Source organism: Xyrauchen texanus, chromosome 27, assembly GCF_025860055.1.
Source record: "Xyrauchen texanus isolate HMW12.3.18 chromosome 27, RBS_HiC_50CHRs, whole genome shotgun sequence".
Classification (NCBI taxonomy): Eukaryota; Metazoa; Chordata; class Actinopteri; order Cypriniformes; family Catostomidae; genus Xyrauchen; species Xyrauchen texanus.
In genome coordinates, this window is record NC_068302.1 from 37,095,575 (window position 1) to 37,120,712 (window position 25,138).

The 25,138-nt window shown below is 40.0% G+C and overlaps 1 protein-coding gene across 2 annotated transcripts in view; it reads right to left on the reverse strand.

Moving 5' to 3' along the window:
- LOC127621057 (plexin-B3-like) overlaps window positions 1–13,818 on the reverse strand; it is a 64,734-nt gene extending 50,916 nt beyond the window's left edge. The window contains exons 1-2 of one of the 2 annotated variants that reach the window (XM_052094488.1): window positions 13,693–13,818; window positions 2,047–3,166 (exon numbers count right to left, since the gene is read on the reverse strand). In XM_052094488.1, the coding sequence (XP_051950448.1) occupies window positions 2,047–3,150 (1,104 nt within the window). In that variant the 5' untranslated portion in view covers window positions 3,151–3,166; window positions 13,693–13,818. Of the gene's footprint in view, window positions 1–2,046; window positions 3,221–13,692 lie in introns of those variants that run through there. The other variant, XM_052094487.1, reaches the window with a different exon arrangement.
- Window positions 13,819–25,138: the final 11,320 nt, after the last annotated feature.

The window sequence follows — 25,138 nt, forward strand, 5'->3', positions numbered from 1 at the left end:
CTTGTTGGGATAACGTCACTGGTGCAGCTTGTAGAGAGATGTGATTTATTTTATCTCTCGTCTTGCTAAAGAACTCGCTTGCTTATCTTGTTATTCAACAGTAGTTCTTCTTATCCATGATAGGTGAAGGGCAGACCAGCTCAAAGCTGCTTTGTGTCATCTGCCATGCCGGAATAAAAAAGCTATTGTAAAGTAGTGAATGTGTTGATCATTCGCCTCGCTTTTAATGTGAAAGTGCAATTCGTCAGCTATTCATTTCGTATTATTGCATCACCTCTTGTGTGCAAAGGCCTAAAGTTTGTGGCTAGCCACCTGCAGAGATATGTCGTACTGGTCTGAGGTTCAGTGGACTTCTGTGTGTGTGTGTTGGTCACTGGGGCAGTGAGCTCATAGAGGATGTGGGTCAGTGGAACTCAAACCAGCTGTGGCACTAATCTGGATTTAACCCCCTCCCAGGGGCTATACAATCAGACACATCACTCCTTTTCATACCCAAGCTAGGGTGACCAGATCAGAATTGGTAAAATTCGGGACGGACGAAAACAGGGGGGGGTTAATGAATTTCAAAAATCTGGGCAAAATTATTTATTGAGGAATTCTGAATAAAATGACTGTCTGTCATGTAAACACGGAAATACAAATAAAAAAAACCATTGAACTCAAGTGTCATCATGAAACAAATAAAACAAACACTGCGCTTTAACATCAGCAACATCCAATCAAATCACTCCTTGTGACTTTTTTGAGCATGAAATTCGCGCCTTGCCGCCTACGTAGTCTACGTAGCCTACTGCAGCTCTCTACGTTATTTTACTGTCTATGGTTGCAATGAGCAGCCGACAGGAGCTGGCTGCAGGACGGCAATGAGCAATTTTTAATATTCTATCACACTATAACTACTCGAGAGTCTGCTCTTGAGACTTTGTTCTAATTTTCAGGACAATTAGGGCAGGATTCGGGATTCGGGACAACTGCTTGGATTTCGGGACTGTCCCGAATTTTTCGGGACGTCTGGTCACCCTATCCCAAGCTCATACTAATACACACTACCCCATTCTACACAGCAAAAGACACAAAAAGAAAATGACCCAATCTCTATAAGTCCCGTTACCACTTTCTCTCCAATTCTTCCTCAAACAAAACCTCTTTAGATTGCACTCTCAGAAACTCTCTTTTGTCACACTTAAAACTAACCAGTAACCGCACAAGATACTGCATTTCCAAAATTACATTCCGCTAACAGCTTACAAAAAACCCATTTGCATAAATGTCAAATCATACACTTTAACTTTGGGTTACATAAATTAATGATGCAAATATCTTGTCACAAATTCACAGAGTAGAGATGTTAAACCAGCCCTTGGATGTGCAGAAGTCACTCCAAAGCTACCGCTGCATTTGTTATTTCGTGTGGATTAGCATTGGCGCAGGCAGCTGGGCACTAATCCGTGTCAGCACTGAGGCAGCTGCCACTCGCCCTGACTTACATCGCTATTGCAAAAAAAAAACAAACAGCTGACCCTGATCTTTTGCTAAGAAACTGTCCCGCCCTGCTGTGTTACACGACCCAGCTAATGGGCAGATTTCTCGTCGTTTTCCCTGGCTGCATATTCCTACTTATTGCTCTTTAGCTGCACATTTAACCTTCATTAAAACCAGAACAATCACGCTGCCACTCCTCCCGTCTGCTTGGGAAAGTCTTTTGAAGCCACGCTGAGGTAGGCTGGTACGACCATGTCTGAGACCGGTGATATATAAGGAGCTATTTAAGAGCAAGCTACTGCCAAAAAGCAGTGAATGCCGCTTTCTCATTGGCTAATGTTGAAATTATGCAAATGCATGAGGGTTCTACAGAGGTATTACTTTATTTTGGGTAGTGGATGGTGGGCGAGATTTGTTTAACACTGGCCTAAACAAAAAACGAACAAAACATGTTGATGGATCAGTTGGCATTTGCATCAAAGGCTCTTTGAGAACAAGATGATGAATTTAAAGAGGTTCTAATCCTCTTTGAGCAATGGCTGTTAACAGGGTGCAATGACTTACCTGCGGGAGTTTCAAGCAACTGGAAGACACTTCGTACTCGATGTAAGCCTTCTCCTTGTTATTGCGGTCTTTTCCCTCCTGTGTGTAACACAGCAGCTGAGCACCATGCAGAGCTTTATCCAGATCTTCCACCTTGTACACACAAAGAGCTGACTTGTCTGTGGGCGTGGGGGTTGATGCTTGCCCCATGGCCATGGCCACAAACAACGCAGGTTGTTCAAAGTGCATGCCAAGCATGGCTGCCTGTGCCAGATTGTATCCTCCAACGCAGGAGAGTGGCACCTCCACATACGAGTAGAAATTGGGGTCACCTGCACAGAGCCTTGAAACATATGTCCTGTACTCCCGTTTACCCCACACGTCACGCCGAGAGAAAACGAAGTAAACATAATTGTTGTGGTGGAGCGCTTTCACAAAGTGGTTGTTGTATTCTGAGTAGCTACCGACGACCAGCTTACCAAGTTCTTCGTGGGAGAACGCTGGCACAGAGTTCTGACCGTTTGGGGCCAAACGGCGCATAGTGATTGGTGGAATGCCACCGGGTCCTTTACTGGTGTAGCCTCGCCCAACGAGCATAAGCAAAACTCCTTTCTGTTCCACCACCACACCCACTGTGGACACACGAGGATCGTTTGCTGCCACATACTGAGTGTCCACAGGGTTGTCAGTCTTGTACAGGACCTGTGAAACGTTCTCCAGACTCCGCTTCTCACAGATGCCTTGTAGCACCGTCCCACACACGATCAGGCTACGTGGACGCTCTCCTTCCACTTCTTCTAATAACAGAAGTTTGTTGGTGTTGTCCGTGGTTTCAGCGTGAGTGCAATCGGTGGGGTCGATGGGGGGAAGGCAGTCCGGACTGTCCAGTTTGGGCCCGGTTTTTCCCCTTGAAAGAAGCTGCAGGTCTTTAGAGAGGTGATAGAGCACATTAACTCCCCCCACGTAGACCTGTCCTGAGCTATTATCAAGCAGGAGGTGATTGAGGCGGGAGCCATCGAGGGAGGTGAATGTGAGGGAGCTGTGAAGATGTCCGTGGGCCAGGGGCAATACCATAGGCCACCACAGGTTGGCGAGGAGCAGCAACAGGGGAGCAGCAGCTGGCATGGCACTCCCTCACCTGCTGAAGAGATAGATAAGGATCAAGAAAAGAGAGTGAGAGGACAGTTGAAAAGATGCATGAGAAAAAATTCTAATCATAATTGCGGGTCAAGACAAGAATGCAACAATACGAATAAAAGTATATTTAGAACAGCATGTCAGATAGGTTGCATAGAAAAGTGGAGGGGCAACATGCAAATAATTATGGACAGCAAGGGGGAAGGTGATTATATGGAGGGCGTGGGGGGCAAAGTAAGGTTTAATGTAAGAATGCAAGCAACAGGGGAGAGTTAGAGAACGAAATGGGAAGTCAGAAAGATAGTGGAGAAAAGTAAAGGCAACATGCATAGAACCCACAAAGAAAGTTGTGGCAAGCAAGGTGGAAGGTGAAGAGGTGAAACAAGAGGTAAAAGACAGCAAGGAAGAGGGCATGGAATGTTGAGTTACACATGCAAAGGAAGGAAGGAAGGAAGAGAGTCAAAGCAAAGTGAGATATTCAGTGTTAGCAGAAACCAGAGAGGGGACATGATTCAGATGGGTACATGGAGGGAGATATAGAAAGAAAATAAAGATATAGAGAAAGAGGGGGAAAGAAAAATAGAGAAGACAAATGGTAAGTTATCACAAAAACACCACAGGAGAATAGCTACTGGTACACATCACCATGCAACACAAAGACTACAGGCTTCAAACACATTCTTTTGTTCTTCAAAGTTCTGCCACATTCACAGAGGCAGAGAAGGATGCTTGACTGAGACTGCCAGCTTTGGTCCAGTGCAACAAAAATACCAAAAAACATGTAAGAATACTAGAGGCTAACTCATAAGAGAGTGTTTGCCAGCGTACGAGCAGCAAACACAAGAACAGAGGCTGATAAAACATATCAAAGCATGCAAAATGTGGACTCTGTTATCATAAAAATCTCTTGAGGGTGTTTCCGTTGGTTTTAGAGTGTCAGACTCGCTGGTTACCAACCTATCCCCACTGCCACTAGATGACATAAGAGTGATTTGAGCATTCCTTGGAATTATCAAGATTAGACAGTAAACAGCAAGAGAAAGGGAGGCAGCATGAAACAGGGAGAAAGGGTGTGAGTGCGAAAATATGAGAAAGCACTGGTAGATAAAAAGTAATAGAGATGTGAAGTTGTTAGGTGCTAAATTATGCATGATGCCTGTAGCTGTTGCCTTTCTGATTTTACTGATGAACACGAGAAAACAGTGCGTGTTGACTGCTGATTCACACACACGCTTTAAATTAACCAGTCGAAAGCCATGAGCAGCAGCTGTTACATTCAGTTATGCACCTTTGAATGAAAGACAGAGAAAATAAACAAAGTAACACTGGATCTTACGCCACACCAATAAAATGAGATATTTAAAGAAAATGTAAGCGATTTTAGCCTAGGTAAAACTTGGCACCACGATACTAGGGGGTTTTCAGAGTGGTTTTCAGTACAATGTTATGTGGTTGTTAAGGAGTTTGCTGTGGTTATCAGAGCACTGCAATGAAGTTGCTAAGGTGCTTGGGATGGTTGCTAGGGCGTTGCTGGTGTTGTGGGTGGTAGCCAGTTGTTCTGAATGATTTTTAGCACAACGCTATGGTTATTTTACAGTAATCAGGGTGGTTGCCATGTTGGGGTTAGGTGTGCTAGGTGGTTTCTAGGGTGTGGCTATGCAATTACCAAGACCCCGTTTCCACCTGGTATTACGATGCATCTCAGGCGATCCGATCACATGTGGTCAGGTGAGTAATGCGTCTCCTGTGACCACTTGTGTTTGGATTTGGAGGGGTGGGTCTCGGTTTCATGACGACATACATCAATCACTATGTCAGTGTGTTACTGCTAATAATGAAGTGCAACAAAGTCAGAAAAGACAAAGAAACCCCTCCCAAAAATGTGCAGTTTCTTCCAGATGTGTTTGAAATGAAATCGAAGCACAAACGAAACATGTCAAGCAGAATTATCCATCATTTTAGTGGATGACCTGTATTAAAGAAGCTTCAGGTGTTTGTGCATCTCATCTGTGTTGATATCAGACACACTAATGATCCGTAAAGCTCTCTTTATTGTGTATGTATCCGCTTTTTACAATTATCCAATCAGACAGTTATTTAAGGCAGTTCATAAACGGCAAATTTTAAACTCTTGTTTTAGCGCAGCAGTTGATTGACAGGTGAGGGGCGGCACTTCACTGCTGCCGAGATGCATACAGGATGAATTAGCTTTTACGCCTGAAATGCGATATGGGCACAAACGTTTTTGGCCATATTCATAAGTGTTTTTTGTGATCTGATCACAAAATATTTTAGACTTTATTTATGGCTGACCACATGTGATCATATCACCCGAATTGCATCTCAACACCAGGTGGAAAAGGGGGTTAAGGTGTTCTTAAATGGATTTAACACAAAGCTATGTGGTTGCTAGGGTGTTCCGTGCAGTTGCTAAGGCATTGCTAGGTGGTTTTATACTGGCACTAGATATCTTAGATAAGTCTATAGGATTTTTTCACTTATATTTTATTATCCAATTGCTTAGAAAAGTAATAGCACACCTCAACAAGTCACATGATTTGAGGTATTATTCATGTCCAATTAGGAACAAGTTATGTGCCAAAGTTTTAATGCATATGGTTAGTAGTTTGTTCAAATCCCTAACCCTAAATATGAGCAATAGTAATAGTGATGCTTGCCTTAGCAAGCCAGCACTACTAAAAAGTCAAGTCAAGACAGAGGCTTGACTAGTTTTTATCAGTCCACTGAAAATGATTAGCAAAGTTTTTGAAGGAGAAAAAGTATCAGAGGACACAGAGTATGTAGCATGAAAGTTACCGGTATACAGGGAAAAAAATGAGAGGGATTCATCTTTAATTCATATCACAGCAGTGAAGAAGTCTTGAGGGCCTGGTATATGAGAGAGATGAGAGAGAGAGAGAGAGAGAGAGAGAGAGAGAGAGAGAGAGAGAGAGAGAGAGCAAAGGAGAGGATGGGTACAAATACATTTCAGAGAAGCTGGAGTCATCAGTATGCATAACATTTTACCTCGTCTACACCTTCAAAGGGATGGTGAGTAAGAAAAGGACAGTCTGATATGCTGGCAAGATTATCCACTTCTTTTCAATTAGGCTTTGGATTGGAGAGTTCATACTGCACTTTGTTTATAAGGGCTGAAAGCTGAACATCGCCTAGTGCAGCTACTCTTGTCTAGTGTGCAGACTTGTGTTATCTGCGTTTAATGAACACGATCAAAAGGAATGGGACAAGAGGGGCTATGTGCAGTCAGTTGGTTTTTAATCCTCAGTCACGACCTGCTTCATCAAGAACTGGTACAACAGGATCAGGAAACTCTAAATAATGCTGACTTGCATTTAGAGTGGGATGATACATGGAATTTAATGATAAATCCTTTACATAGTCCGCAGTCAGCAAAAAACAAAGATTCTAGAGCACTTTTACATATCATGAAAAATTTAACAATTTTCCTTGATCTTTTAATAAAAATAGTAAGTGCAAGAGTTTGATGTAGGCTATGTGAACATACTCTAACTTTCAGAACTCAAAACTCAACACAACATTTCCAGTGGAGCAAAACGCCATTCTAGTGTGGAAGAGAGATGTAAACATAGCTTAATGTATGTGTTTTCAAACGAAAATGTATTAGTGTGGATGTGGCCTGAGAGAGGGTAGAAAATAGTAACGTAAGGGGCCGTTCACAACGAACCCAATCTTCCATTTAAAAAAGCTAGACGCAGCACAACTTGAGGCCATGTCCACACTTATACGTTTTCAATTGAAAATGCATTAGTGTGGACAAGGTCTGAGAGAGGGTGGATAATGGTCATGTAAGGTGCCGTTTACTCCAAACACATTTCTGTTTTTAAAAAAGCTACATGGACTGCAACGAATAGAACAGAATGGAGGTGTCTCTGTATGCATTTGTCAAAGAAGTTCTTTTTAACTTGGCACACATCTGAAAAGTGCAGAATTAATGCACGAGACACCGAGAAAACTGAGAAACGTGGCGCAACAGCCAAAGATGTCTGTGTAGCACATTGTTTTGTATATAAAAACATGGCCACTAAAAACTAAACCTTGATTAATATTTTAAGTGGGGAAAAAAAGGATTTGACCTCTTTAAATGGCAATAAAGTCATAAAAACCTATACAATATTTAAATGCCAGAAGTGTCAATCTTAAATGACCAAGGAGCCCTAGAGAGTTTAATTTAAAGGTGAAGTGTGTAATTTCTGCATCACCAAACAGAATTGCAAAAATATTGACCGTTTTGAAACAGGTTGCCAGAACATTCCCCCTCATCTTTCATTGACGGATCAAATAGTAAAGTCTCACCCCAAACTCACACCACTGGTTGAGCGTATGTCGCTACAGTATGTCTGGCTGGTTGGTGGGACGCTTAAACAATTTTTTGATTGGGCAACAGAGCCACCGTTTTTATACTTTTCTGGGAAATCAACCTACGAATGCCTGACTTAAAGTTGTCTCTACATATTAAGCTGGGATCGAAGTCAACCTTTAATTAAAAGATTTAAACAGGGCGAGTTGAACCACATCCTCACCAAAAAATTTAAACGAGAGGGGTGAAAAGCGATACACAAAGTGCACGACTAAAAAACCCACCCTGTGTGCTGCCGTTCCAACACAGATCCTCCTAACAGCAATAGACAGGGTGAGAACGACTCTGAATAAAATTGCATTAAAATTGGGCGAGCGGGAGGTCTCTCAGTGTGTCAAAACAGGCAGTTTCACAGCTTGAATTTAGGTTGAGCTTTTGCAGCATCAGCATTCATCTCCGGTTTTGACTTAAATGGTAATAACTGTTTCGGGGCATCATGGGAGACAGAGAACACACTCCCTATTGACTAAGAGAGAGGAGAAGCCATTGCCTTTGTGATGAGGAATGGGAAAAAAAAGAAGCTGAATATATATTGGAGACGAGCTCTTACTTACACGCACACAAAGAACTGGAATCTGACAATGGCAGGAGATAAATGAAGGTTGCTTTTGCTGAATACTTTTGTAAAACCCAACCAATAGCTACTATAATGAGAGTATAATCACTAATAACACATTTTAGTAAATGCAAAAAAACATTTAAATGGAGGTAGCATTGTTGATCACTCCTACAAGGTGCAACCAATCCAGGGAAAACCATTCAATTGCAAGTTGGCCCCTTGACCCTGCTTGGAAGTGCTCGTGCCGCCCCTGTCTTCTCTCTGTGTGTGCGTTTACAGTCTATTCCTTTCAATCTCAATAACTTCCTCTTGTACACATGCAGCATATTATAAAAAGAACATACTGGCAGGGTTTCTGAGCTCACTCAACACTCATTACCCGCAGAAACAGACACACTAGCAATTATAGCGTGTATGTGTGTCTAATTCTTCACTACACAAGTAACAGAGCTTTAAAAACAACCGCAGACACAAAGCACTGTCATACACATTTCCAGACAAACAGACACACACACACACACACACACACACACACACACAGAAGCAACCACAAACTTGAAGGATGTCACACAAAGCATGAAGCCGGCACATTCAGACATGCAGCAACATTTTTGTCTGTGTTTATTCCAAAAAAGACTAAAGAGTTTCTGAGGCCATGACTTCTCCATGGGGGTGAGCCAGCAGACAGACGTACAAACCCCACCCATGCTCTGTATTTGCGCTATCAGAGGAAAGAATCGCTTCGGCATCCTTTCACTATGCATTTGACAATAACATCTCTCCTAATTTAAATCACAATGTCTGAATTGACAGCAACATTATAGTCTAGCTACAGCTTTTATATGTGGTCTAATCAGGGTCATACCACCATTTACAATAGCGGGACAAGTTCCCACCCAATTTTCAGAACAGTGGTTGATCATTGTGGGTTTTTCAATGAGCAATTCTCAACATTTTACCCAGTATTATATATTTGGTTACATCATTGGATCTAATGGAACTTTATTGCAATATCCAGCACTTACAAGTGATTTGTAAAGTAATTAATGATAATTTTTGTGTCAATTTCAGATATTTTCCATTAGATCAAGGTGTGAACAAAGTAGTGGTTGACCAAAATATGGATTTTTGAATGGCCTATGCAATACTAATAACTAGAGAGCAGGCTGGCCGTTAGCTGGTATAGGTCAATATAAATGGGATACAAGCTTATAGAACTTAATTTTGGCAACTGAGATGTACAAATAAATGACTAAATTAAATCAATATCATTTACAGAATATTTACTCAAAATTAACAAAAAATATTAGAAGTTTTTTTTTTTTGCATTATCCATAGACACGGTTTTTATCAGATTTTGGTGCTGACAAGGTCATCTGCCAATGCCAATAATCAAAAAAATAAAAATTTGCATTATCCATGGCAATAGCTTTTTGGATCTGTGACAAAGTTACTATGGTTTCGGGAAACAGTCTTGACTAGCTAGTTAATTTCTACAACAATGCATCGTACTATGGCGGTTAAGCAGTGAGTTACGTCGTTGTATGGGAAATGTACCCCAGGGCGATATAATGATCTATCGCATAACATTTATTTGATATTCCCAAAAAAGTTATAGAAAACAGAAAATTTAGCAATTACCCATAGACTAGGCTGTCAGTTGATTTTTTTTTTTTTAACTGACATGGTTATCTGCCGAAAATCTCAAAATGGCCAATTGTGAACCATTTTATCGTTATATCTATTACAGAATATTTCCTAAAATTCATAAAAAATATATACAAAAAAACATTATCCATAGACTAGGCTGTCACTAAATGTAACAAAATTTTAACTTAACTAACACAGATGCTGATCATCTCAAAATGGACAAGTATCAATCGATTTATCAGCCTGACTGATACTGATCCATCAAAACTTCCACGTTAAAATGTTTGCACCTCATTTTGCATCTTCAAATGCAACACAAAGAGGATAAAAACTGGGTGGGCAATTAAAATGAGTGGGGTGCAGAGAGATTGTGCCATGCTAACAGTGAGGAATTTCTGCAGAAATAAATCTGTTATTCTGATGCAAGACAAAAGCAAAGTGTCTTAAGACATGCATCACTGTCTCTCATCTTTTCACTATGCATCTAACAAAACTTCTCTCTTCATTTAAACCACAGTGTCTGAATTGACAGTACTCTAAAGTCTGCAATCTTTAAATGTGATCTAATGGTGTTGGCTTATTGCTAAGTTCTGCATGTAGCAGCACGTTTAAAATTAATGACTTCTAATTACACCAATCTTGCAAAATGTCTTGGCATTTTTGCTTAATTGTAATCACTTTCCCTTAAGTTCAAGGTGTGGCCCTCTAAGGTAAGATGGCTTTTCATGACGTTTGCGTCTGTTGCACAAAGAGTGCACCGATCGGGTGGGCCGCCACAGCAGGTGGGGGCAGGTGAGATTGTGTCATGCTACGGCAGGTGTCAGGGTGAAGAATTTCAGTGGAAATTAACCTTGAAAAGTGGTGCGAGACAAAGACAACGTGTTTCTTGGAGACGGGCACATTGCGGAGATGCCAGCGATTATTACAGCTGGAATTGGCTCTTTGAACGCACACCGAAAGTGAGAGTGACTGGGATTTACAAGTCTGTTTGATGCCAGGCATGAAAGTGTCAGCACACCAAGCGTAAGTGTGTGTGTGTGTGTGTGTGTGTGTGTATAAGAGAGAGAGAGAGAGAGAGAGAGAGAGAGTGCCTGGGGTGTGCAGTGGTTAATCACCACCTCTGTGCGGAGGGAAGGGTGGGGGCCAAGTTCTCATTTCCATACTCGAAGCACAAGCGAGGGGGGTGATACTTTGGGAAATATGGATACAGAGGAGTGTGGGTAGAGAGTGAAGGTGGGGAAAATTGAAAAAAAAAAAAAAAAAAAAAGAGCATCTAGCTGTTTGAAGAACGGAAACCGAGAGCGAAGTGGAGTGTGATAATACACAACGATTAGCAATGTAATCTCTTGCATATTTCATCAGAGACAGTTGTAGGAAACTCAGATTTCTAATATTTTATACAAGACACTCTCTCAGTTTCATATTTACTTAATCTTAGTTTTTTTTAACTCCCTCCCTCCACGTCAACTCAACAATCTTTATCTCGCTGTTGAAATCTGTTTCCTACAAAGCCGGCTCTTCATCTCTCCTTTATAGTCTCCAACTGAGCTCATGAATATTTTGCGCATACTTCACAGATGCTAGATATCTGATATCATCAGGGCGCTACAGTAAGGAGAGTCTGCCAGCAAGCAGAGGTTAGCGGGTGTTGTGGCGTGCTGTTTGGATCCTAGAGGAATTTCTTGTGAAAAAAAAAAACATGCAGTCGGACAAAGTGAGTCAGTCAACCAATCATTCCCGCTCCTCTGTAATTATCACCTCTCTGAAAAAACAAATATGATGACATCTTATTTTGATGGTAATGAGCCATAATGACCACAATGGGAGATATAATGATGTTCAAGCACGCTTTAATCGCTAGAAAACTCTGCAAATCTGCAGGAAAACGACACGGGCTAGCTCTTTGAAAACGAGCTAGTTAATCATTGTAAAGTAAACCTACAAAAAAACTGCCATTTCAATTCTACATTGATTCAATTCTGCAGTTCTGGCAGGTTAGAAAGGTGTGCATCTATATTCATAAGCTGGAGGAGTGCGTTGAGTGGATGGGTTTACTCTAGGTGAATTTTAAAAACAGTTCTGGAAGCATCAAACCGTATGATGATAATTATTAAGTTTCACCCTATGCTCTCATTTTCACACTTTCAGACTCTCTCGCTGCGAACGGCCCCTGCCTTCATCACCACCTTGACAAGCATCTGCGTGCATAAAATTGCAACATTAATTACTTGGAGGCAGGTAAACACGCTTGCTCCATGAAAATGACAGGAAGGGAGCTGCCACAGAACACACAGACTACTTCTTGCATTACAAAGCCTATTTAATAGCTGTTTTAGAGGCTAAAAAAACAACAGCTGTATGTTTTGTCTGCCTGGCTGGGGAGTGTAATGACTTTGAATAAAGGTTCCCCAATGCGTTTACAAGCCAAACATTTTACGAGATAAACGCTGCCTTTGAAGATGGAAAGAAAATGCAAATATACAGGAGTGCAAGCAATTTCAAATTAAGGACAACAGAGAAGAAGAAAAAGAACTTGTTTGTGGGTGCACAAAACAATAAAGAAATGTCAACACAAGCCGCAAATTACACCCCCCATATGCTGAACACAAGGTGAAAACCCACCACTTCTGTGGGACTAAAAGGGAGGAGGCATTTAGAGCTGAGACAATGGAGTCATAACAACGGGGGGAGTGGGAAAGGAGTGTGTGTGCTTGAACGATAGAGAGTGAAAAAAAAAAAAAAAAAAAAAGAGTCATGTTCAGATTTAATTTCTCCAGGTCTGAAACTTAGTAGAGCTTGGCAAAGAAACAGTATCCCAATTCGGACTCCTAAAGTGGCACATACACACCTCCCCGGAGGAATGGTACAACAACAACCGCAAGCTGCTGACACCAAAAGCTGGAAAAACCACAGAGTAAATGTGTGATTAAACATCTAGTTATCTACCAATTAGGCCTGAATACATTAGATCCACTCCACAACAGGTTAGCATGGCATTTGTAGGTCTTTGACTAGTCACCTTGGACTAATTGGAGTCTTGAGAATACATTTGGAATTTGCCAACATAGCTGTCTGATATTATTGTTACAAGTGCAATATATTTTAAGTTATTTATCAATAATGGCAAACTAAATAAGTTCCATAAAGTTATATGTATATATGCATATATATGACAAGAAAAAAACTATATGAATATAATGGAAAATAAAAAAACTATAGACAAATTATATACTTTATAGCCTATATGTAGTTATAAACAAAAGCACTTCAGACAAAAAAACACTTATGTTCTGTTGTTAACAGTTGTTAATCTTGGTTTTAAATGTTATAAACCACATCTCATTGACAGGCACTTGAAAAAAGATGAAAACCTCTGAAGGTTTTTTTTCTGAAGTGGGGAGACTGAATCTTGTTAAATCTCATTCTTGAAATATAATTCAAGAGCAGAAAAAAAAAATCAATGAATATTCTCATAGGTCTCTGACTGCAGTGAACCAGCTGAAAGGTTATTAAATATAAATTGAGAACAGAACATGCTCAAAAACAAACAGAACATAAAGATGCATTACGTTGAGCGCTCAGAAAGCAAGCCTATGAAATACTAAATGAGAGTCATAAGGGTTAAATGATGTAAACAATACAATGTTGATCTTTCCCATACCTTAATAATGTAATTACAAAGATATTTTAAGAACTTCACTGATATGCCATTGTGACAATGTAACACAATTATAAGCATTTGCCACAAAAGAACGTCCTTCATTAACTTATACATTTCTTATCTTTGAATAGCAAACACTGAGCGTGATTTGAATGACAAGTTTAAGGCATGAAAAGCATCTATAGAGAAACAAATTTAGAGCACGCGATTCATAAACACAGAAAAGACTGAAAAGTTGTCAAGCGCATATTGCATACTCACTTCAATCAGCGGCACTGCGTTTCATCCTCTTTGTAGTCAAAGCGAAACACTTGTTATTTTTTTAAAAACAACAACAAAAAAAGCGCTTAAATGTGAACCCGGTAAATCCCATTGTGCTTGTGTACATTGTTGCGAAGCAGCTCACAGACTCGGTGGTTCAGAGAAGAGGAGAAGAGCGCCTCTGAAGGGAGTGGGCGGGGTTTCCAGAACACATAATGAAACAGTTTTCAACGGGGCGCTTGTAAAGTGGGCGGGGCTTGTCCTTACTGCAGGTGAATAAACTAAAATTATTTATTTCCTTTAAAGCATCTTTCAGCGACTTTTTAAAAAGAGCCCATAATCCCCATTACCTGAAATATGTCACTGAAATACTAATGTATTTTCACATGTTTCTGTGATTGTGGCTGTGGCGTTCGCGTGATATGAGTGCAAAGCAATTATTTGTGTTCCGCAACTGCTTTCAGGTCCTTGAATAACGTATAACGTGCACAAGTAAAGTGGACTTTGTGGTGCCCCCCCCTAGGGAGTTGGTGCCCTACCCAGACTGCCTAGTCTACGCTCATAACTCCCAAAAATCAGCCAAAGCATGAAAAATGTGTTTACATGAGATTGAGTATTCTCTGCTTTGTCAAACCGTGAAGACGCATGCGCACAATACTAGCATACATTGGATAAGCCAAGTATGGAGCTAAAGGTGTTTACATGCAACGCGAAATCGGGGTCATGGGTAAAAATCTACCTGCTGTTTATTCTTAGCTGCTTATGACCTAACATTGATAAAGGAAATCCTTTTAATGTGTTTACATGACCACACACTTTGTTGGCTTATTAAGCATAATAGTTGTAAGAAAGTGCATGTAAAAGCACTCAGTGATTTGTAATTGTACTACCCTTGTCAAAAAGCTTATTTAGAAAAACAATTAATAAAACACTTAACAGTATAAGCTGTGGCAGGTACAAAACTTGCTAGAAAAAACCCACTGACCATTATCATTAAAATAATGACATAAAAAAAGGTTTATTTTGTACCATTTATAAAACTATAGAAGCAAAATGTCACTATAAAAAACTAAACAATGCTAACCAACAGTTGTAACATACAACGCTGATATAAAATCATTAAAATTGTGTGTACTTTTTTTTTTTTTTTAGTTTTGAAAAAACTCAAAATTATTAAATCCAACCCAAATCTTTACTTTAGCATGTGGTACCTCCCGTCAATATTTAATGCTCACTCTCCCGGGCACGAATTTAAACACGCTGATTTAAAGCCGCATCTTGGGTGGATTTCGTGTGATGCGAGTGGGGGGAGGCTCAGACACGCCTCTCAGCCCCGCAGCTGGAGGGAGCAGATGGGGTTTGACACCCGCGTGTTTCTGTTGCACCGGGGGTTTTGACATGGATTCTGTCGAGTTCACAATGCCAATAGAAACGAATGCGGATCTCTTGAATGCACCTACTTTAATAGATTCTTCACTATTCGCTCGGCTTCATTTGTTAAATGTCACCCAGCTGTGACATTTCCCACGGTGTCACCCTACAAGTGTATTTAAAAGGCATGTATTTTAAATACACCAGAGGGAGAATCATTACAGCAACATGTGCACACCTTTCTGCAAATTGTTTCAGTGCTTTTCCCCACCTCTTCAAGACAAATTGCAATAGCTGCACTGAAATTAATCAGTTAAAGGCCCCAATGAATCTAAACTGAGGCCCATCACAAAAGCAGCTCCTTCTTGACACAGCAAAGAAACCACGATGGCTCATTGTATTTAGTTAGTGCCAGAGAAGAAAGTAATAGAAAGAGAGAGAGTCAGTGAAGGGGAGAGAGATAAGAGAGAGAAGGGCTCCCCAGCGGGCTTACTGATGAGCAGGCATGCAAGGAGACCGGGGAGAGCTCAGCTGGGCTGTTTGCCCAGCAGTGAAAACCCGTCATCAAGGAGCTCATAAAATATTAATCCAGCGCACAAAGACACAGCGATGGAGGCACCAGACTGGGGCAAAGACGGACAAAGTGACCAGAGAAAAGAGAGAGAGACTGACGTGGAGCGAGCAATAGCGAGCGTAATGAATGGACGGGGGTGAAAGGGTGACATGCAGTAATTGGGGGGAAATCTGTGAGACGGGTGGAAACCATTATTGGCAGGTGGAACAAAAATGTACCCATCCCTGAAATAATGAAGTGAGGGGGAGGAGAAGATGCGAGGAAACAGGAATTGGCAAATTGAGAATTGGCTCTCATTTAATTATAATCGCTTTCGAATAAAACGCTACCGGTTTGTGTGTGACAATGGTACGGAATTAGAAATAGCTGTGCAGTATGACAGCAGAGGGCCGTGTTTGAAGGAATGGGCTCGGAGCGTATGTTCGCATAAGAAGTTTTGGCAGCAAATGGAGCGGCCCAACAGTTGTCTGTTTACACTGCTAGAGCCAAAGACCGAGCCCACAACAGAACAATGCTGATTTGTTAGGAGGACTCTAAACTGCTCTTCATGTCCAAATACACACTGGCACACAAGGACAACCAATGAATGGGGAGCACATACTCAGATGCAAAAATGCATCCACACACACACACACACACACACACACATTCCAGATCAGAGATCAATACATATCCAGAGCATTAATATTCCATAACAAAGTGCAAATCTGTAAGAGATGCCTGAAAGCAATAATCTATTTCATTCAAATAGCTGGTTATGGGAGGCATGTCAAACTGGGGACAGAACGCAAATCTAAAAGAGAGTCCAACAGTTACAGCAAACAAACAACACATAAATGTAAAAAACATGTTAAAGGTAAAGTGTGTTTTTTTATGTTAAAATACTTGCTCTTTATCCCATATTATTATGCAGAGACAACCATAAGAAATGTTGGTTGTAATCTGATTACAAAGTAATTAGTTATTGTAATCAAATTAATAGGGGTGTAAATCAGACGTTTCATCATGATACGATCTTGAATCGTTTCTCTTGGCCTGCGATCTGATATTTGCCGATACTTCAAAGTCTGCCATGATACGATTCGATTTAGGGGCCTGCGATTGATATTACGATATTATGTGCCTATGTAACCGGTCCTGGTCGCCCCGCTCCAAACGGGACTCGAACCGACATCTCTGTCGTGGAAGGTGGGTGCACTAACAAGGAGGCTAAAGGCTACAGCCTCTAGCGTCAGTCGCTAATGCACCACTTGAGGTCAGGAGAGTGAGGTTTACACTCTGCACAGCTCTCTACCAGCTGGCTCCCGTTACACTCACCCCCCTAAACCTCACTCCCATCTGGGTCACGGCACCATTGTAACCGATCCTGCTCGCCCCGCTCCGAACGGGACTCGAACTGACGTCTCCGGCGTGGGAGGCGGGTGCGCTAACAAGGAGGCTAAAGGCTACAGCCTCTAGCGTCAGTCGCTAGTGCACCACTTGAGGTCAGGAGAGTGAGGTTTACACTCTGCACAGCTATCTACCAGCTGGCTCCCGTTACACCTATTTTACACAATAAATTACTTTTTTTTTTTTGCCCTCAAATGCAACCAAAATATTATTTGATTATTGTATTCAGCTCTCTTTATACACATTGGGACATCCAAATAAAAAAAAATATGGTATTTCAGATGTTGAAAAAAATTATACAGATAAATAATATAAAAAATAAAGTATAACACACAAGTGATCATCACACGTTTGATGACAGCAATTTTTTCAGTTTAGTGCAATTCAAAATACTTACATACCCATGACTTGTTTCCAACTATCCGTGGTTTTCCACAGTTATAATGAAAAATTCTGTTACAGTTAACTGGGATAAATGTTAGTAAGGGTGTTGCTGTGTAAAGTCTTATAACATATAATCTTGATGCTAGTGCTGGGCAGGTGTTTCTCTTTCTCTCATTAGTGCTATTCATAATGTCAGCAATGTAAAGATGTTTCACATGGTTGAATTTCTCCATTGTACTTTAAAATAGCACATTTTCATATAAATTCAAATGGGACGCATGCGCAACGGTACCGATGGAAGCGCGAATGAATTGCACGTGTGAGCCGCTCTGTGTTTGTCACAAGAGCTCACCTTTTAAGGAGTGCCCGGTTGATGCGCTTGCACAGATCCAGTCAATGTAGCTCGCATTTCGCGGGAAGCCCGGTTGACGCGTGCGCACACTGCAAGGATAGCAGAGCACAATTTGGCTTTAAAGACCCCACGCACATCCGTGTCCCACATGAAAAGCATCTTTAGCGCTCATAAAGTCAAATGAATGTAATAAGGTTGCTTCATCGCTTGACGTAAATGCGTACGGACGTGGCTGACATGAGAGTATTAAAATAAAATTACATCTTTAAAAATCGATATCGATATTTACGTGTTGTATCGATAACATTGGAACGTTGGTCATTGGAATCGATGCATCGATCCAGATCGATAGATCATTACACCCCTACAAATTAAGTCAAAAGTAGTGTAAAACAATACATTTTAAATTCTTGTAATCAGATTACAGATTAAGTAGCCTATATTACTAGGCTTACACATTTTTCTAAAATAATATTATTTATTTAGAATACATTTAACACATGAATCATGTTCATACATGTCTGTTTGCGTAACAAGTAATTTTAAGGGAGTAGCATGTTGTGCTGAATGTATGACTTGTGTGCAACAGTCAAAAAGGAGAAAATACAGACGTTATTTTGAAAAAGTGCAGAAGTGTTTTTAGAAAGTAAATTAAAGGCATAGTAATTAGTAATATGATTACTTTTTCAATATCACAATCAGTAAAGTAATCTTACTACAATTTTTGCAAAGTAATCTGAAATTTGTTGTGGAATACTTTTTGGAGTAACATATCGAACACTGGCTAAAAGTAATCCATTTGTAGGCTGTTTAAGTAGGCTGCTATTCACTGATAATGCATTGCTCACATAAATAGCTTCACAAGAGTTGGAAAGTAGCACATAATTTATAAGGGCAACTTTTTGAAGCTTGACAGACATGGTCACTGTCCTTTCATGGAAAAGAGTTGTGTCTTCTTCAAAAATTCTCCCTTAGTGTTTCACAAGTAAAATAGTAGAATACGAGTTTGGAACGACATCAATGTGAGTGAACAATAACAGGATGTTTTGGGTGCATTAATCCTTTAAGAGCTTTAGTGTATTAGAAATCTAAAAATAAATATAGAGAAATACAAAAATATTTTTAGAGAAAGACAACAGGATGAGAACAGTTTTGTCCAGACATGCATCTTTACAGTAGCTAAACAAAAAAGATGCATCAGCGAGTTTTGAACCTTGTGGTTTGCCTGGTGATGACATACGACAATAGCATTTCAACAATCACACCTCTACACTTTGCAGAACACCCACATTTAAAAGCAATGTTTCACACGCTTCATCACACAGGAGTAGCACAAGTGCTAAACAGTATAGCCTTTTTACGATATAACTTTAAACATTATACTGTATATTTCTCAGAGGATCCATCATCTCAACCAAACAGCCATGTAAGCCAAGTAGATTCAAAATGCATTAATTTATGTAAGAAGTAAAATACAGTAAATATCTAGTTCTCAATATAATCGAGGCATGTTTTCCACACTGTTTCTCACTAAATGAACATGAGGAAGAATATTTATATAAATTTAATCATGCACCAATAAAATAATATATAAGTAATAGCAATAATTACTTATATATAGCCTATTTCAGTGGTTCTTTTTTGTTATTACCAATTTTATTGATTCATATAATATATTGTAACAGGGCGGAGGGCGGGTCCGTGTCGTGATGCTACACATCCAGCCCCTAATCAGGGTAATCAAGCCTCAGAGAGTGATAAAGGCCAACTGGAGACTGCAGTGGGACAGAGAGAGATTTACGGGAAGCTGTCCGACACCTTTGTGTGTTTGTCTTTTTGTTTCAGTGCAAAGGTATTAATGGAAAGGAGGAGGAGAGAACCGGCTAGACAATATAAATAATATTTTAATGAAGAAAGTATCACGACCCTCCCCCATCCTCCGCCCTGTCACACATATATATAAAAAAAAGAAATATTTGGAATCACATTATATAATTTACAACCCTTCCACCTGAACATTATACACATTTTATATATATATATATATATATTTCTAAATATATTGGTTGGACCCTCAACCAGAATTCTTGTATCTTAACACACACCAAAAAACATGGGCTGTGTCCCCATCTTCTGGCATTGCCAGCAGGTGGTGTGTCTTTAAGACCCAGCCTTTACAATCTAGGGGGTCCAATAGAATCTATGTAAAATCTTAAATTGCATAAGGTGCACCCTTGCATGTCTCCCTCCACTGCCCCTCCCCGAGAGCCTTCTTAAAAGGCTAAATAGCTGCCCCATTTCTTAATAAACAAATCTATGCTGCCTAGCCTTCTATATGACAACTCTTCAAATGCTGCCACCCTGCCCATCTCCCCCTATCACTCACGAAACGAGGGCGCTCCAGTCGACTTCCATCCTCTACGGATAACCTGTCTGCCAATCATAACACCAGCCAGGATCCAATTCTTCATGTACTTATACCCTACATCAATGACCGCCCCATCACCTAAAACACAAAGTCTGGGGTAAAATGACATTTGAGTGCCCAATACATCACCCATAAAACTCTGGTCCCTCAACCAGAATTCTTGTATCAAGAATTCCAAAAAACATGGTCTGTGTCCCATCTTCTGATGGTGGTGTGTCTTTAAGACCCAGCCTTTACAATCTAGAGGGGGTCCAATAGAATCTATGTAAAATCTTAAATTGCATAAGGTGCACACTTGCATTTCTAGACGTAGACTTGATGTTTTATAGAATCCACACTCCCTCCTCCAATACCAACTTTAGATCTTTCTCCCATAATCTCTAGAGCGAAGTTGAAGGTCCGTCCCCAGACTCTGGATTAGCAGGGAATAATACACCAATGCTTCATGACCTTTTCCAAACACAGCAATCACCTCTCCTAAAGTATCTGCTGCTTTAGGGGGGGTGTAAACTACAGAGCAGTTTGAGCAGCTGTAAATACCAAAGATCTGGGAATCCCAAAATGTTGAACCAAATTTTCAAAAGATCTCAACACTCCTCTCTCATATAAGTCACCGAGAGTAGTAACCCTCCTCACAATCCACTCTGACTAGCAGAAAGGGGATTTATTACTACATCATTTTGGATTCTGCCATATGCTTGAGGCAACATTTAAATAAAATGTCTGAATTAAACACTCTTGATACTTTTGTCCATACCAAGATGATTGACAGGTGAAGGGTGGTTCTTCACTACTGCTGAGACGCACGCATACAGGAAGGCAATGCGTTTACACCTCAGATGTGATCACATGCATTTTTAACCACATTCTTGTGGGGTTTTTGTAATCCGATCACAACATGTTTTAGACCCCGTTTAGACCTGTATTTAGATGAAGAAAAGGGTGAAAAAGAAAGAAACAGAATGCAATTATGCCACTCTGTGCCACTGCATGCCAGGCAGTGCCCAAAGAGTCTCTCTAACAATCGAGGGCATCCAAAATTCACTCCACATTCCTTCTCGCTCTCTCTCCATTTGAATTTTCCATCATCCCCTCTCTCCGACAGAATAGTCCAGCCATGGAAAGCTGCTTAAATGTGCAAACCGCATGCCTATTATAATATCAAAGCGGGACTTGATAAAGATGACAGTGTGTATGTTAACGGAAGCGCCGTGACCTCCCTGCGTGTTGGACGGCTCTCGTCATGGTATGAATGGGCGCTACTGTGGCTGGACATGACCGATGACCTCTTTCTGCTGCAGAGTTTCCTTTATACATGACGAGCCAAATATCTAGCCCTCTCACTCCACTCTGAGTGGAATAATAAGTCATCGCTGGATTTCTGAGGACGTTTACTCTCAGTTTGTATTTCCTATTCAGAAGCCCCTGAGGCTACAGCAGAGGAGAAATATGTTTCTCTGCACCTCACATACAATATTAGCAGTTGGGATATGTTAATTGACTGTGAATTGAAAATATGTATAATTGCTGTTTTGTAACAAATTTGAACAGTGGAAGAAAAACAGCAGTAAATAGGACTAAAAATGACTAAATTTGTCCACTGTATGAAGCCTGAAACACAATAAACAATAGAAGCTAGATTAGGACACCTATGATTTAATGTGATGTAAAGTAGCGATGCACCAATGTATCGGCTAATTGGGCTAACAGAAGATAAAAGCAATTTTCTTCACTTATGATAATCAGCCGATTGTTTAAAAACAGCCGAAGTTTAAGGCTGATTATGTCTTATCATTAAAAAGAGGGCAGAAAAACACAGCGGACAATTAGCCTACCACTAGTGCTGTGTGGTGGGAAAAATTCATCTTGTGTGGAATTACTTTGAATTGGTGGACAATCACAGAAAAGTTGCAATTTGTAAGCTTTGCTCTGCTAGACTTTCACAAGGTGAAACTACCGTTAAAACTTTTAACAAAACTCATCTTAAAGCTCGACACAGCAAGGAATATGACGAGTTTTTAAAAGCTTAAGCGGAGGCTGCTTATCAAGCTTCATCATCATTCATCAATTCAGTTAATAAGTTAAGAACATATCAAGATCAAGAATTTTACCAATGTAATGTGCACATATCAAAAGGCTATTCAGAATTCAGTTAATGTGAGTTAAGATTGTTAATGTGAGATAATAATGTGCTTTTAATTTTTATTGTTTTGTTTATAACAGAGACTTGTTACTCTGAAACGTAGAAGACACGTAGAGACACAGAGAATAAAGAACACCACAAATCACAACCACAAAACTCACGCTTTTTTACTATCGATCTCCAATTTCACTTTTACTTTTACATTTTTCTTCTTCCGTTTTTGGCTATTCACATTTTCGTGCATATCGCCACCTACCAGTAGTGAAAAAAGGACTTATTTTATAGATCTGTTTCTCCCACACACCTATCATATCACTTCAGAATACATGGATTTAACCACTGGAGTTGTATGGATTACGTTTATGCTGCCTTTATGTGCTTTATGGAGCTTCAAAATGTTGGTACCTATTCACTTGCATTGTGAGCTGAAATATTCTTCAAAAATCTTCATTTGTGTTACCTCTGGTTATTTACAATTTTGGCGAACTATCCCTTTAGATTTGGTTAACGTTTCCAAATTGACCCTTCGCTAAGCCTCGCCTTCAAAGTATTTCTGACCAATCCTATCTTAGCAAATGTTGCCAGTCGCCATTTCTCTGGTAAGTGCTTGCTTTTTTGCAACAAGCCTCTAAGGGAATCATGTTTGTTTGAGTAGTTTTATGACTAATTTTATAGAAATAATCCAAACAATGTAAAAAAATAAATAAATGTTGCTTGCTGGGTCACTTTTAATAGTCAAAGCCGTTTTTATTTGTATAGCACCTTTCACAACACACATCGTTTCAAAGCAGCTTTGAAGAAGATCACTAAATAAGATTGTGAATTGTGTTTAAAAATAAGTAATGAAATAATAATTGTATTTATAACACCAGTGAGCAAGCCGAAGATGACTGTGGCAAGGAACACAAAACTCCATAAGATGTTGGTTAATGGAGAAAAATAACCTTGGGAGAAACCAGACTCACTGTGGGGGCCAGTTCCCCTCTGGCTAACATCATGAATATAATGCCAATAATACTTATGTATAGTGCAAGTCATGGTTTAAAATTATTAAACTAATTGTTAAGGGCCAGTGTTTAAACACTGTAAGATTAATGACTAATGTCTTTGAAATCCATCCTGGATAAAGCTAATAGCTAAACAAGGTACCTAGAGAGGCTAGGGAGGACTTTTTCTTTCTTTTATGAAATTCTCATGTAGAGCATGTTATGGATAAAACTGCATAGGCCCTTATTCCCAAATGAACATGTTTAACATCAGCAAGGACACTTACATTTGCTCCACGGTAAATAAAAGCTAATAACGTAATGTTAATTAATTCATGTATTGATTCAGGTCTTAGTGATGGTGATAGTAAATAAAGAGTTCACAGTATCATAGTGATGTGTTATGAGACGTTACAAGCAGTTCTGTTCACTACACTAATGTTATCAGGTGTAATCGCCATCAAATGACACTTTTCTCTTTTCAAGCCGCTCCAAAAAATGTCCAGTTCATTGCGATCTCCCATTCATTCCTATGGGAAGTTCTGCAAAGCTTGACAGAGCGAGGAATGGTAACTTAAGGGGGTGGAGCTTAGTGAAGGGTCAATTTTAGCTGGCATCTAGTGGTTTCAAATGTTATGACAACAACCACAGCAGATTGAAAATGTCAAAAGAGCAAAAAAAATGGTCACAGATTATCCTTAATTCACCCTATTCAGGGTTAGTGGTTTAAATCCCTAACCCCAAGTAAGAGCAATTGTAATAGTGATGCTTGCCTTAGCACGCCATTAGTGAATTTCATGTTGGTTATTTGTGTTTCTCTTTATCCAAAAGAGCCTTCACTTGAGCTCAACTGTGTCAGATGTAGCCCTGGAGGACAGACCCAAACAAACTCTTATGTTATTATCTTGCTAGAGTTATGGTCAGGGAGGGAAAGACGATGGCGGACATTTGAAAAAAGGATTCCCAAACCTTGTATTGTTCACTAGGACCCTCAGTACAGCAGCCAAACGCCCGAGGCAAGACAGTGAAAGAACTGGCAATTGAGAGAGTGAGAGAAGGGGGGTGCATCATGGACAGCTCACCTCAACCCTATCAACGTGGCAAAACAGGTTTGACAACAAAGGCAAACAACATAGCAGCAGAACAAGAGAACATATATTTGATCCCTGAAAAACTCTCAATTACTTGAAAACGGATGTTATTGCACCACCATGCCCCCCCCAATAAAATCTTCTTTTATTACCACTACATACAGTATGCCATGAGACCCTGGCAGCTTTGTCATAAATCTAAAGATATTAAATAACAGAAAGCACATCGCAACACAATCATATCAAAACAGCAAAATGGAAGCAAATGACAATTTTTTGGCTTTACTCAGGAAGAATAAGCAATCACTCATCTCAACATGAGGTGATCAAGATAGAGGGAAAGAGACATTCATTTACACATAGCTACTTCTAGACGACATCCGTCCCCATTTACATGCAATAGAGGTACGTTTTGGTTCTACAGTACTTCTCAATTTTCAACTCAATCTGCAAAGAATTAGCATGCTAGCAAGTTATCATCCCATAGAATATCAAAATAGCCAAAGTACCTCTGCTGGTTTAAAGGAATATTCTGTGTTAAAGGAATATTACTTTACGACAAATGAAAATTCTGTAATCATTTACTCCAAACCCATAAGACTTTCTTCCGTGGAACACTAAAGATGTTAAGAATGTTCATGTTGTTCTTTTCCAAACAATGAAAGAATACTATGACCTAGGGCTGTCAAAGGGCTCCGAAACACCATAAAAGTATGGTAAAAGAAGTC